Source organism: Lycium ferocissimum, chromosome 6 (assembly GCF_029784015.1).
Source record: "Lycium ferocissimum isolate CSIRO_LF1 chromosome 6, AGI_CSIRO_Lferr_CH_V1, whole genome shotgun sequence".
NCBI lineage: Eukaryota > Viridiplantae > Streptophyta > Magnoliopsida > Solanales > Solanaceae > Lycium > Lycium ferocissimum.
Window position 1 is genome coordinate 39,265,258 of NC_081347.1, and position 14,840 is coordinate 39,280,097.

The following is a 14,840-nucleotide window of genomic DNA, read 5'->3' on the forward strand; positions in this document are numbered from 1 at the left end:
AAAAAAATAATCATTTAATAATTTTCTAATATTCACGAGTTTGAAATTAACTAATTTAAGTATTAAATTTTTTCTTATTTGAACTATGTAGATTATCCTTTTGTCCCAATTTATGTATCATTGGTCGAATTTTGAGAGTTAAACAAGTTTTTCTTTGACCGCGATTTTTTCATATGCCTTTAAAAGATTTTGAATTGTCAATTAGTGTGGTTTATAGTACTTTAATATGTAGTTTTTAAACATGTAAATTTTATTCCAAAAGGCTTAAAATTCTATGTTCAAACTGTCAAAATTAAAAAAAAATTACTCTCAAAATACGGAAGGTACCATATAAATTGTGATGAAGGAAGTAATATTTTCCTAAATCCTACACTTAAAGTATATAAAAATGATTTTAAAAATAAAGAAAAGAATAAAAGATTGAAGAAAGAGAAAATACGGGTTTCTTGGGTTATAAGGGCTTAATGACTTTTTAACGTGTCGATATGGATGAAACTTTTTTTATATTAAGATTTTCACAAAATATACAACATTGTTTCACTAATAATTCAAACGCTTTAAACTAAGTATAACACTTGTTTGGAATATTGATCAGAAATCACTAATAGACTTAGAAATTGTCAATTATTCTGACATGATAATTAAAGAGATCTTTTAAAAAAATTAAATAATGATAAATTTAGCGTGGTCTTTTACCTTTAAAAAATCAGATTAAACAGTAGACAAAATAGTCATTCAATTATTTTCCTAAATTAACTAATATTTTGCATATTAAAACCAACCGTTTGTAAAAAGCTGTCAGGTGAGAAAATGTGAGATACAATACTAACGAAATTCATCATATTTACATGTTTAGGAGTTATTGAATTAATTACTGCGTTAAAGAAATAACATTTATTTCATGATTTAAAAGAATGTTGTGTTTTAACGTTAATTATTGTTTTTCAATATCTTTTATATATTTATTGTTTGACGCAACACACATGTACAATGCACGTACCCTAAACTAGTAACACTAAACTAGTAAGTAACAATTAAGCCAAGATTGGCAAACTGAATGGCCGAATGGATATGAGCCTTATTTTCCCGAAAAAGAGTAGGGCCAAACAATGACTTAACATGAATAGTAAGAATTCAAGAAAGCTAAGTACTTTGACATGTAAACTCCAGGCACCTCTAGCTTTTACACAGGCACTTTCTGACCCTTTTCTCCTTTCCCCCAACCCCAACTAGCCGGCGTGCTTTTTGCCCTGAAAGAATTGGGAGAGACAGGATACACTGCCAGGACTTGAGGGGTTACCATGCATCTTAATTGCTGCATTTGGAATCTGGTTTGAGATACTAATCGGTCAACTCATTATCAAGAAAATTGAGGTCAGAATCATCATCTGTAGCTGCACCAGTATTGTCAGGATTAACTTCCAGAGGTTCTGCTTCACTGGTTAAAGTTACCATCTCCAAGGATCCCTTCCTCGAGTCTGCATTTCCACCATCATGCTCCGTGAAATCATTCTCATACTCACCCACTTCCATTTCACTATAAAGGATTTCCTGCAATACAATCCAGTAGATAAGACAGCAGAAATAACTTAAAAAGTAAGCAAATTCAAGAGAGGGAATTAATAAGTTAATAAAAAGAGAAACGTGAGCATTCTAATTTGCTAAGTGATAATAAAATCCCGCAGCAATCCCTTCCCTACTCCAAACAAAAAAACTTCTAAACAAGGTTGCAAACAAATTAAAGGGGATCGTTTGTTGAATTTCCTAATCCCCACCCCGCCCCGACCAATATATTGAGTTCTATTCTTCCTTCAAGCATATTTTAAATTCTTGAAAGATGTTAGTGGCCCCATGCCAAAAGATACACTTATCACATATGACCACCTAGTTTTTTTTCTTCATTTTTCATAAGAGGCATCAAACCTAGTACATCACTAGAAGAGAGGCATCTGCAAAAGCAAAAACACTTGAGACTTATAAATAAGTAGCCACTTCAAAGGATGGGGACACTGAAAAAGCAGCTATCGTTCTATGTGGTCAGCACTCATTCAAGGGTGAATCTTCTTGAGCTAAAACAAAATTAGAAAGAACAAAAAGAAACTCAAAATTAGATAGTTAGACAAATTTGTTTCTGGGTAAACTAAGTCCTCCCTTCCAAAGACATCGGTAATACCAAAATGTCTATCTCATTGGTAATGCAGGGTTGTCAATAAAGCAAATTGTTAAACTATTGGTAATAATGCAGGGTTGTCAATAAAGCAAATTGTTAAACTACTGTCATCTATTTAACTCTTCAGAGTAGAAAGTTAGCTTATTTAGTACCTCATCTCCCTGCAAAACTGGTTTCTCTGACTCTACAATCCAGTCATACAGCAAACTTTCTTGCAGAACACTATCGAGGGAAATTGGATCACTGGACATCTTCCATATCTGACGACCCCTAAGTCTCAGGTTATAGTGGGTGTACATCACATCGTTTAACCTTTTCTGTGCTACACGGTTGTGCCTTTGACTCTGGATCTGATCATATACACTCCAATTATGCTCACACCCAAAAGATGAGCAAGTCTGACTAAGTATTCGTACAGCTATACGTTGGAGCTCTAAGCAATTTATCCCATGTTGTTGCCACCAAGCAGCTACAAAACATAGTTAAGATCAGTATAATTTGCAAACATGAAGTGTTTCAGATTTTTATCCACATAAAATAGGAAAAACAATTTTATGACGTTAGAACTGAGAGAATGATTACTCAATATATTTACCAGGATTAAGCTCCATTCTGGTGCTAATTGCCAAATCTGTTCCAAAATCAGCTTTAGCAGAGTTGAAGTCTGATATCTGAAAAATCACATCAAACAAATAAGTAGACACATAAAATAGACAAAGTGAAGTCTATCATCCAAAAGGGGGAGGGGTATGAAAAAGTTTAAAGAAAGGAACTCTCACTTGCATGGATGCAGAAATTCTTCTTGCATTGTCTGGCTCCAAGCGCACAATGCATGCATTCAATCCACGTACAACCTCTGGATGCTACAATTATACATACATTCAAAAATGGTATGACTGAAGTTGGACTGAAAACAATTCTGAAGTAAGAATACTCTCCTACCGGAACAAAATCAGGACGATACCGGTATGATGGATTCAAAAAGTGTGCTGCTAGATAGAGAGGATGATGAGATACTGAATTCCAGTTGCTGTCTATGATATCCAAAAAGCTCTGATATTTGCGCTCGTCATCATTATGATTGGTTCTTATAGCAAGTTTTGCCTGGTATACATTGTTGTAAATGAAGGGTATTGAATGGCTTTCGTTGCTATTGATTTTTTGAAGCACTTCTAAAATGGGGTCCACTGATTTTCTAACATATTGCATCTTCCTCCAGAATGTGGCATTCAGTACAATTTTCTCCACCTCTTTACCGTCTTCCAGCTTTGAAAACCGAGATGAAAGCCATTTATTTGACTGGAACATCCTCTTGAGACCATATCTGTGGTCCAACAAGCTCTGAACGGTAGCGAAGGTTGATGAAAATACAGTAAAAGAGGGTTTCAAGAGTTCCTGTCCAGCAGTAAATTCTTTTTTCATGAGACTTAACAACCAGAATCGATTGTAAATGAACTTTGTGATCTTTTGGCCTTTTTTCATGCATTCTCTGACCCATTTTATTTTCACACAGTCTTCGAGGATGCGCTCAATACAATATGCAGCACAAGGAGTCCAAAATAAATTCCTTCTTTTCTCTTCAAGCATCTTTCCAGCAGCTTGATAATTCGGTGTGTTCTGAGTGATCACCTATGTTTATATTTTTGGCCCATAAGAGTAACGTGATGGAAGATCAAAACTTAAGAAACTTAAAGAAGGAAGAAAGCAACACCTTACCTGCACGACATTTTCTTCACCCATGTCTTCCACCACTCTGTCTAGCAGCTTAAAAATATGTGTCGCGTCTTCAACTACATCAGTGGCATCTATTGAGCAAACAAAGTACATACCACGGGGACAAGAAACCAAAACATTGATTAAAATCCTACTCTGTGTATCTTGCCAACTGTCAACCAAAATAGAACAACCTGTGACAGCCCAGGAAGCTTTGTACTCAGATAGATGATTTCTAATGGATGAAATTTCATCTTGTAGAAACCGTCCAGATAATACTTGGCTAGAGGGTCCTACTAGACCTTCTCCATATTGACCTACCAATTCCAGCATTTTCTGAAAATAGGGAGAGCTTGCTGCATGTGGAGGAACTCCTGCATGATAGAAGAACTTGCAAATTGAAGATATGACTTCCTTGCGGGATTTTTTATTAGAACATACTTTCACTTGTTTTCCAGAAGATTGAAATAGAGACCTTGGGATTCTAGTACCCAATGTGTCATACTTTAGCCTTTTTAAGAAAGATTCAGACCCAATACCAGGAGACATTCCTTTGAAACTTCTCCTAGAGTCTCTATCCAGTTTTTTATCTCCAATCAAAAGCTTTCCATCACTCATATGGTGGTGTAGTGCCTCTTCTTCTTGGTCTTCGTCTTCCTCTTCATTATCTGAGTTCATATAAAAGGATGATATCTCTTTAGTATGAGGCCGTCTGTGCCTCCTACCTGTGCGGTGCCACTTCATGTTCTCTTTTATTCTAAGATATACTTCCTCAGGAGCACTCTTACAGGGTGCAACTTCCCCTGATATTCTCGCTAGATGTTGCTTAAACCGATTGATACCTCCACTAACTATCCTCTCACAATAGTTACATTTTACCTTTTTCTTCCTCTCGTCCTGAGGGACACCATGTTCCCAACCAGGATCAACATACCCAAGTGATCGAAGAGAAGTCATATTTATAACCAATCCCTTGTCATTCATCAACTGCTTCCCTTTACTTCTATACCCTATCTGATCTTCCTCCTCGGCATCATCACTGGCATGATAATTAAAATATGCTTGTTCATCATATTCAACATGCCTTGATTTCTTACTTAATCGACAGCCTTCTAGATTTTCTCTCATTTTCAGGCATACATCCTCTGGAGCCTTGTCACAATAGGTTACCTCACCAGAGACTCGGGCTAAATGTTGTTTCAATCTGTATATCCCACCACTTACAACTTTCCCACAGTAATTACATCGAACCTTCTTTTTCCTCTCATCCTGTGCAACACCATGCTCCCATCCGGGGTCTACATAGCCAGTTGATCGAAGTGATGCCATATCTCCAACCACTTTGAGGTCTCTTTATTGGTTGAACTGTGATCTCCCTGCAGGACAAGACGCAGAAAGGGTATGAAAGGTCATCACACCCACTGAAACAGATGGTACAAGAGTGGGACTGGGAATATCCATAAAGAAAGATAGAAGGGTAAAACAGTGTACACAGATCAAAGTGTGTCAAAGAGAAAATTAAATTTGTTACATTGGTTCATCTTAACAATGTTCGCATTGAAACTCAAAACTTAATCTTTACATCTTCACATTTAACTAGTAAGTTCAGTATAGTGCTTCTACACTATTTATGTCCTTTCATTTTAAAGCTTTGGTGGGTTTAATTTGACCTGCAGGACAGACTGGAGACCTCTCATAGTTTTTGCTAATTGGTATACTATATGCACATTCTGAGAGACAGGAAGCTCCATCTCCATAATATGGCTGAAAAGTTAGGGCATTTGAGCTTCACTTCTATCAGGAAATAAAGGGCAACTAAGGCCTCATTTCTTTGCACTTAATGAAGGTTTGAATCTTAATGATTCGTATTTCAATCATTAAATTGTGAGTTTTACTCTTTTATTATTCTATAACCGCTTAATGATTCTGAATAAATCTGAATGATTAAGACCAGTAACAAAGTTTTAATATCATTAAGATACTACTCATTTAAAGATTTCTGCAAAGATGTCATTTACACTACTCCATTCAAATTCATCACTTCCACCATTACCATAATCAAGTCAACTGTCACCACCCTAGCCACCATTTACAACCATCACCACCATTGCCATAACAACCACCTATCACGACCGACAACTACCACCATCAGCCACCACTATATATGGCCAACCACTGCTTTCAATCACCAGCTATCACTATCTTCCACCACAATTATCAGCCCTGAATAGATCTGAATGATTAAGACCTGTAACAAAGTCTTAATATCATTAAGATACTACTCATTTAAAGATTTCTGCAAAGATGTCATTTCACCACTACTCCATTCAAATTAACTCCACTTCCACCCCTAACCGTTACCGCCGCTGCCAACCACCCGAGTCAACTGTCACCACCCTAGCCACCATTTACAACCATCACCACCATGGCCATAACAACCACCTATCACGACCGACAATTACCACCATCAGCCACCACTATATATGTCCAACCACTGCTTTCAATCACCATAAGCTATCACTATGCTCCACCACAATTATCAGCCGTCACCACCATTGAACACCACTGTTAGTCACCATTGCCACTAGCTGCTAACCACAACCACCATTGTTAGCCATCATCACCCGTTCATCACCAACTACTATATAATTTTTTGAAAATTTTGTATGTATAGTATTAGGCTAATTAATATTTTATTTGCAAATAAAGACAAGGTTTATACATTCAGATATAGAGAAAACAAACAATCTTTAGTTATTTAGTATTCAGATCTTAATACACATCTTAATATTTAGATACGTATTCAAATTCAGATGTTTTCATCTTAATACACATCTTAATATTCAAATATGTATTCAGATTGAAACGTCTTAATCTTGATAAAAACAAATGTGGTCTAAGACACTATCTTGGTTTTCATAATAGTCCATGTCACCCAATTAGGATTGCATTAGAAGAAATTTCCTAGAACGAAGAAATCAGGTAAATGACTAAGTTGACCCTTAGATTTTAAAACTTTTTCCAAAACCAACTTTTTAAGTTGTTCTGATTTTTTTTTTTTTTTTTTTTTTTTTGGAAAACTGGTAAAGTTGTATTCCTCAGCATTAAGGATATGCTGGCAACCTCCAAAAAGTTGTGTCCGAATTAAGAAGTTTTGGTTAAGTGTTTGGTTTTAAAAATAACGCAATACCAATTAAGAACCACCAAAACCAATTGGTCTTGGCTTTAGGAACCAGCCAAACATCTTTTTTAGCCCAAAACCAACACTTGCCAGATGGTCATTGTTCATCCCTCTTCCCATCCAACGCCACTCAACTTAGCGCCCCCATTTCAAAACTGATTTTTCTTCTTCCCCTCCCTCTCCACTGATTTCTTTTCCTCTACCCTTTGTTCATAAACATGACTAGAATTGGTTTGTTTTTTCCTTTTCAGCTATTCATAAATATGTTCTAATCAATTATGCTAAAAATCTTCAACCATACGAAAGTGTCTACAAATGTCTAAGGGTTTTGTAATTTTTTTTTTTTTTTTTTTCAAAAGTTGAAACAACAAATCCAAAATACAACAAGAATAAACCGTACACACAATTATTTGGTTATGAAAGTGTCAACAAGCGTTTTTTGGGGTTTTAGAAGTTGGGTTTTGGACAGAATAAAACCCAAATACTAAAACTAAACCCAAAGAGACATAATTATTTTCAGAAAACCAAATTGACAGTGATACCTCCATAACCATTCCGATTCCGGATGAAACAGCCCCTACAATTTTCATGAATTCTTCTATATTCCTCTTCTTTTTTTTTCTTTTCTTTTTTTTTTTTTTGAGATAAAGGTAACTTGAATTCTTCTATTTTCGTGGCAGCTAAAACACCATTGGAAGTCCCAAATCAAGTGCACATATGAAAAGAAAAAGTTCATACAAAAATTTTACAACCTAAAATTTCTGTTTCTTCCGGACATGAGTTAAGTAAGGAAATGAGACAGACAATATTTGGTAACATCAGTAATACCAGTAACACCAGTTACATCATACACGCTAGCCGTAATATGAAGCTGACAGTCGCTGATATTGAACAAACAAGAATAATCAAGTTAAGCTCAATATTGAACAAATAGCAGAAATAGAATGATGAAAGATCTATATAAACATTATTACAAATTTGACCAAAGTATAGATCGCATGTAAGATAAAGTTTTTGTCTGGGTGGAAATGAGCTATACTATTTAAAAAGTTTTCTTTCACTTTCAAGAATGAATTGCGTAAAATTTTACCATGATTTGTTTCAAAAATATTTTAATATTTTTTCTTAATGACATTGGTGTCTGGATCAGCTTGCGAACACCTCGACTATTTCACCGGATACATGCTACCTCTCACCAACACAAGTACCAGTTAACTCTCTGCCCAAGGATTAGGCAGATTGGAAGAAATAACTTAGTTTTTTTTAGCCTCGACTAGAATTTGAATCGGAGACCTCATAGTTCCTCACCCAATTTATTGACCACTAGGCACATCCTTGTATTGTATTTTAATATTTAGATGCAGATGACGTCCATGTTTTACTATTATTTAAGGTAGTCCCAGTACCCACATATCCAAATGTTGTTCAATCACCCAGTTTTTTATAACCAAAAAAACCTCAAGGACCTGTGGTGCACGGTTTGAAATCAATAGAAAATAGGTCCGTCCCTCTACCCTTCTCCACATTAAATATCAGGTTTTTGCCTGTGGCAGGGTTTGAACCAGTAACGTGCACCTAACCACACATCACATGTTGTGCTCTTACCATTAGATTAAAGCCCTAAGAGTTGTTCAACCAACCTATTTATCAATGTAAAATATCACCAGGGAAATGGGTCAAAATGACAATTCAAAAATGAGCTTTTCGAAGAAGGTGATATAAATTGATAAACCTACTTTGTCTGTTGAGATCCATTTATACACATCTAGCAGGAAACAGCGCAATAAAAAGATCAGTATAATGAAACTAAAGGAGTTCAGACAGTTTTGTTTAAAAGAAACACTTTTGTCAAGTTCAAGTGCCTATTTGGTAACTTACTAAGTTTGAAAGGACATCTGACAAAACGTGCCAATTTTAACGGGCTATCTAGGTATTTAGCCTTTAATAAAATTTAAAAGAGAGAATTCCAATCATTCTTCTAACCTTTTTTGCAGCACCATCTTTTAAAAGCCAACGATGGATCAGAGCCTCAATGGTCATACGGGAGTTGTGAGTTCATTCTAAAGACCCATTTTTCAAATCATTTTTAACCTATTTTTCAAACATGGCAAGCAACAGTCTCTCTTTTAATGCACCCCAAATTTTCACTTGTGAAAACTATCAAATTTAGTCCGTGAAAATAAAATCGTATCTTGAAGCCTATGATCTGTGGGAAGTTATAATGGAAGATAGACCTTTACAACCACTCCCTGCAAATCCTATGTAATACCCGGTGTCTCCAAACTATAGTGCGACTAAGTCCGACGTAGATAAACCGATTTGAACCCGAGAAAACAAGGTCGTTTTTAAGCTTAAAGGTTGAGACTGCAGTGTACTATAAGTTAAACAAAGGTTGGATGCTAAGGGAATTGAAAAGAATAAGTTTCGGTGAAGTTCGGTGAGTTTAGGGTAACATACGGGATCGCACATGGGAGATACGGGCTGATGTCTACCGTATGTGGAAGGCCAAAACTTCAATGTTTCTGGAAGATTTTCTGGGCCACATACAGTCTGTACATGGCCACATACGGCCGTATGTGGTACCACAAATTGGAGGCAGTGGAAAGATTTATATACTCCCAAGTCGGTTTCAACAACAAAAGTACTAACAACAAGGTTGAAAGGGTCAAGGATAAGTTAATATCCAAATTTACAAAATTCTTTTGTTGGTGGAAAACAAATCAAGGATGCCAATTACCAACCTTATTCCTAATGAAGTTATGTACTCAAACTCAAGGAATGGGTTCCAGTGATCTCACCCTTGATATGCAAGTTAGACATCAAAAACACATATGATCGTGTGAATTGGAATTTCTTATTGTATCTCCACCATTAAATTGTGTTTTGCGGGGAACTGATGGAGAAGGGTCTATCCCCGTATTTCAACAGTAAGCTTCTCTGTGTATTACTTTTTTCCTGGCAGGGGGGCCCAAACAAGGTAATATTTTATCAGTGATGTTATCGTTGACGATGGAAGCATCAAGTTATCGGATCAGATGGTCAGAGGAGGCAGTGGCGGGAAGAAAGAAATGAGGAACAAAAACATTTTTAAAAACTCAAAATTAGAGAGACGGGTCAAATTCGCCCCTGAACTATGCCAAAAACTTCAAATTTACCCTCCATTTTAATTGCATGACATGTGGCATCACCGGGTGCTACGCTTCCACCGTGTAAAAATAAGGGCAAATATGAACTAGTAACGATGAGGGCAACTATTAACGAAGGGCAAAGTCTGTACAATTTCACATAGTTCAGGGGAAAATTTGACCCTTTATCCTTCTACTTATAAGAGCATTATCAGAACCTCAATTTGGTCCAACATAGTGTTTGGACTTGACATAAGTATGAGGAGAAAGTCTGAACTAATACTAACTGGAGAGCTACACAACAGGATTTTTTATAAGGAAAAACATCTAAGGGTAAGCATATTTAGAGTAGCTTATTTGCCACTAATTTCTAGGTTTATCTCTAGAAGGAAGATTCAAGGATAGCATGTTGCGGTAACCAGCACTACAAAAGTTTGAAAAAGGGAGGTAGGGGTGAAAGAAGTTGTACTTAACCAAAGGGGTAGAATCACATCGATAATGTCAACATTGTCAAGCACTCTTCAGGACCTATATTTCAAATTCTGTCAATTAGCAAAGGCCAGGTCAATTAATTAAAGATGCTCTGTTGATGGTATAACAGAAACAGGAAATACCACCAGTTTGGGTCACAAACCCAATTAATGCTAGCGGGTTGCAGTGTTATCAAAGGCGCTCTTAAGCCCTAAAGCGAGGCTCAAAACATGTTGAGCGCTTCGCCTCGCTTTATGTGCGTCAGTGTCATCATCAAGGCTCTAAGACATACTTTTTTTTGATAAGGAAGGCTCTAAGACATACTTTCCCTTTGCCAATGAGCCTCCCTTGAAGAGGTGACACTAGATAATTGATATTTCACTTTATCATAATGTTTTTACAATTTCTTTGTCCAAATATTTGTTATTCATGCTTATTATTATTAGTCTTGGACTAAAGATATATATTTGTATTTTTGCACCATTGCGCCTTTTTTCATTAAAACGCACGCTTTATTTGCGCTTAAAGCTCTAGCTGACCTTAGAGCTTTTTGCGCTTTTTGCTTTAGATAACACTGGCGGGTTGGGGATCTGTAATTTAGATACTTTTAATCGAGCATTCACTAGAACATAGTTAAGGTGATCCCATGAGGAATTCCATCTGGCAAAAGATAATTAATGGGAGGATGTCTTCAACGGTTTGTACAAGAGTTTCACTCGGAAAAAACCAACGAATACAGTTTGGACTTGATATTGTGATAATCCCCCTTTGAAAGATGACTTCCTAACCTATTCTCTATTACGAGTAACAAGAGGTCCCAAAAAAGGAATGGAACACAATTAACATGAGAGGTTTCTATTAGAACAAACCAGAGGATTGTGAACTCAAGGAGGTAGATGCTAAGACTATTTTTTGGGAGGATGATAGAATTATTTGGGGAGTGTTACCTAGAAAATGTTCCAGTTTCTCTCAATGAAGTAGTCTACGTTCCCTTATTTTCTTTTGGTGTGCAAAGAAAGTTCCTTGTATAGATGTTTGGGTGGAGTTTGTAGAGAATCATATCCTTTTGTAGATGCTTTACCTTTTGGTATACCCCTTATATACAGCCAATTTGGCCATGTTTATAAATGAAAATATATTTACTTGATAAAAAAAAATAAAAAAATAAAAAGTAGCCTCCAAGAAACTCTTAATGGACCTTTGGGTTTGAAAAACATGGATTGAGCTCGTCTTATACGGGCCCAAATTTAATGGTCTAGGCCAAACGTAATGGAATTTATCTAAGTCATGTAATTTTGACTAAAATAATTATTAATCCAGTTTTATAAACCCTAAAAAGTTAACTTGGCGAGTGTGTCTTGAATTTAGGATTTAGCCCAAATTTCATATGGGCGTGATCCAATAAACCTTTGATGTCAACAAGGTGTCAACCACAATGCATGTACTACATTTGTCCAATGTGCAAAAATTGTCCAACCTAAGAACTTGATTGCACTACCAATATTCCAACATTCTAACAAGATTCATGTTATCCAACCATTAATGAAACTTAACAAAGCTCAGTCAAATAGATTGGGTTGTGGATATCAGTATTTACTATGAATACTTAAAAAGAAAACAAGAAAACTTGCAAACAAGAAATAAATTATGTCCTACCTTATTTTTCTATAATTGTTTCTATACTAAAACATTTGCAAAAGAAGAAAAAAATAGGGAGGCATATCTAGCATAATAGAAATGTATGTACAAATTGCATTCCAATTTCTAGCTTGAAGCGTGTTAGTTTGATGGTTTTCCTTGTGGCTGTCACACTTCATCCTCAATTTCTTAATCAACCAGCAGAACTAATATTCATAGAATAAGAATGATAAATTAGACTTGCTTCAAAGGACATATGTCCACTTAAGCTAGAAGGAAAAAAGCAGGAACATATGGAGATTTCATGTAGGTACAGGGTCATTCAAATTTAATGTTCTGCTACAGAAAGCTTCATCACACAGGAGAAAAACAGAGTTTAAAAGATGAAGCAATGTTCACTAAATTTTGCAACTCAAAGTAATGGACGCTAAAATCTTACAACGTTTCCTAATTCTCTTGAGAACTTCAGTGCATGTAGTCCCACTGGATTGTTCTTGTCCTCGGAAATCACTGCCTTCATAATATACCAACCCAATTATGCCTACAAATATCCACGTGTCAAATCATAAATGTAACAGATTTAAGATAACTGAATAATGGACCTTCAAAATTGAAAATGAAAGTTGACCACTACCGACTTTAGCATAATTTACATTCAAACTTCCTACCAGGAAATACAATGTCCATGACATTTACTAATCACTTGCTAAGATACACCATGTATTGCCCAGTCTAGATAAAGCTTGGCAGATATACTTAAAATTCTAAAAAAAGTACAATACAAGTTTTGCTCATTCCTTGATTCCAAAATTTCAACAATATTAAGCTTAAGATATCATTTAAACAGAGGAGCAGAATGGCGGTTGCCTCATGTCTACATTCAACTCAGACACGGTGTTGTCAAAAGGCGCGCTTAAGCCCAGTTGAGCTCTTCCCCTCGCTTAATGTGCGCTTCAGTGTCGTCATCAAGGCTCTAAGACATATTTTTCCTTGCCAATGAGCGTCTCCTGAGGAGGCAACACTAAACAATTGATATTTTCACTTTATCGTAATTTTTTTTTTCAACTTCTCTGTCCATATATTTGTTATTCATGCTTATAATTATTAGTCTTGGACTAAACGAATATATTATCTTTCCTCCAATTGTGCCTTTTTTTCGCTTTATCTGCTGCGCTTTGCGCTTAAAGCCCCAATGGAACATAGAGCTTTTTTGCGCTTGTCGCTTTTGGTAACATTGCTCAGACATATATCAAATGAAGACACTTAAAATTTCACTGGAACAAGGACAATGAAACTCTAGAGCAAACAGCAGAGAACTTTTCACATGCTATGACGATGCAATGTCTCTGCACCTTGCACCATACCAGACATGTATATTCTCGAGTCTTATTAAGGAAATAGAGTGCAAAGTTAGCAAAATTTACACTGATGTTCAACATCCCTCAACTCCAAAGAGAGACTCTAAAATCATATTTAGACCGACGATTAAACCTACATGCATACAATGGCAGTTGCTTTCGGACCACACAATTGAAACTGGCTGTTATTCCCACAAGATAAACTTCATCAACCATTACTAAATACTTGTGCGGGGAAAAAAGGTGGTGCTCCGGAAGGATTTTCTTTGGTGAGCTTCTGATACATGTGTCAATTGATCTGAACGACAATTTGTACCAAAACCTACAAAAATTGTTAAAAACCCCTACATCCCATGCGCAGCCAGCGACTGTGTGTGGCAAAATTCACCAACGAAGAACACATTCAGTAAAGCCAAGCAAGAGACTATAAAGTGACATGCAATTTCAATCAGATTAAATTCAAAACCCTACGAACTAAGCATATGGATAACAGGAGCATAGTCTTTCTTCAGAGAAACGATATGATCGTTAGGGTTGGGCCAATAGGAGAAGCAAGAATCAGATTTTCGAAAAAAATAGCAAATTCTAAACAAAAAGCGATGTGCAGATTTCAAGAATTACCCCAACAAAATCCCCAAAACTAGCATTTCAGAATAACCCCAAGAAAGCAAAGAGCGGCAGAGAAGAGGCTAGATTGGGCGCTTGTTGCTAAAGAAAGAAAATTAGTGTTAGGTGGTGTGTGGTGGGATGAAAGCAGCTGGATCACCTTCACCAGAGAGAGGGGGATCAGAAAGTATTACTCTAATATCACATTTGGCCCCCAAACTCTTTATGGAGAAATATATGCCCCTCAAAGCAAGCTAGTTCAGGCGCGGCTAGGAATGGCAATTGGGGCAGGGGCGGGCGGGGCAACCACATAATAGGGCAGGGCAGGGCAGGGCGAGGGAATAAGTAGGGCGGGGCAGGCAACATTTAGTTTTTGACATATCTGCTCTAAGGGTTAATTATTGATAATAACATGTAACGAGCCCAAATCGCGGATATGTGGATAAAATAATCCTACAGGGATAAGATGGGATATCCATCTTTTATAGGCGAATTTTGTGTTTTGTTTGATGAAGCGATAAATTTACCGTGATAAAACTCCTCCAAACTCATTTTATATAATTAAAATAAGAATACAA

At 36.4% G+C, this 14,840-nt stretch overlaps 1 protein-coding gene across 2 annotated transcripts; it reads right to left on the reverse strand.

Moving 5' to 3' along the window:
- Positions 1–1,045: 1,045 nt before the first annotated feature.
- On the reverse strand, positions 1,046–14,546 carry LOC132059661 (uncharacterized). 2 transcript variants are annotated; one of them, XM_059452351.1, is made up of 8 exons: positions 14,278–14,546; positions 12,738–12,839; positions 3,887–5,259; positions 3,113–3,799; positions 2,950–3,033; positions 2,766–2,841; positions 2,323–2,639; positions 1,046–1,551 (listed from the first exon to the last, which is right to left on the reverse strand). In XM_059452351.1, the coding sequence occupies exons 3-8, from the start codon at positions 5,210–5,212 to the stop codon at positions 1,342–1,344; spliced, it is 2,700 nt and encodes an 899-aa protein (XP_059308334.1). In that variant the 5' UTR covers positions 5,213–5,259; positions 12,738–12,839; positions 14,278–14,546; the 3' UTR covers positions 1,046–1,341. The 2 variants fall into 2 exon arrangements, with proteins under 2 accessions (XP_059308334.1, XP_059308335.1); XM_059452352.1 differs by lacking the exon at positions 12,738–12,839.
- Between the last annotated feature and the right edge of the window lie 294 nt (positions 14,547–14,840).

Excerpts from the sequence above, each read along its gene's own strand:
- LOC132059661 (XM_059452352.1), bottom strand. The coding sequence starts at position 5,212 with ATGGCATCACTTCGATCAACTGGCTATGTAGACCCCGGATGGGAGCAT. Across the intron at positions 3,800-3,886 it reads GTGAAGAAAATGTCGTGCAG|GTGATCACTCAGAACACACC; the intron begins GTAAGGTGTTGC and ends ATATAAACATAG. Across the intron at positions 2,640-2,765 it reads CAGAATGGAGCTTAATCCTG|CTGCTTGGTGGCAACAACAT; the intron begins GTAAATATATTG and ends TATGTTTTGTAG.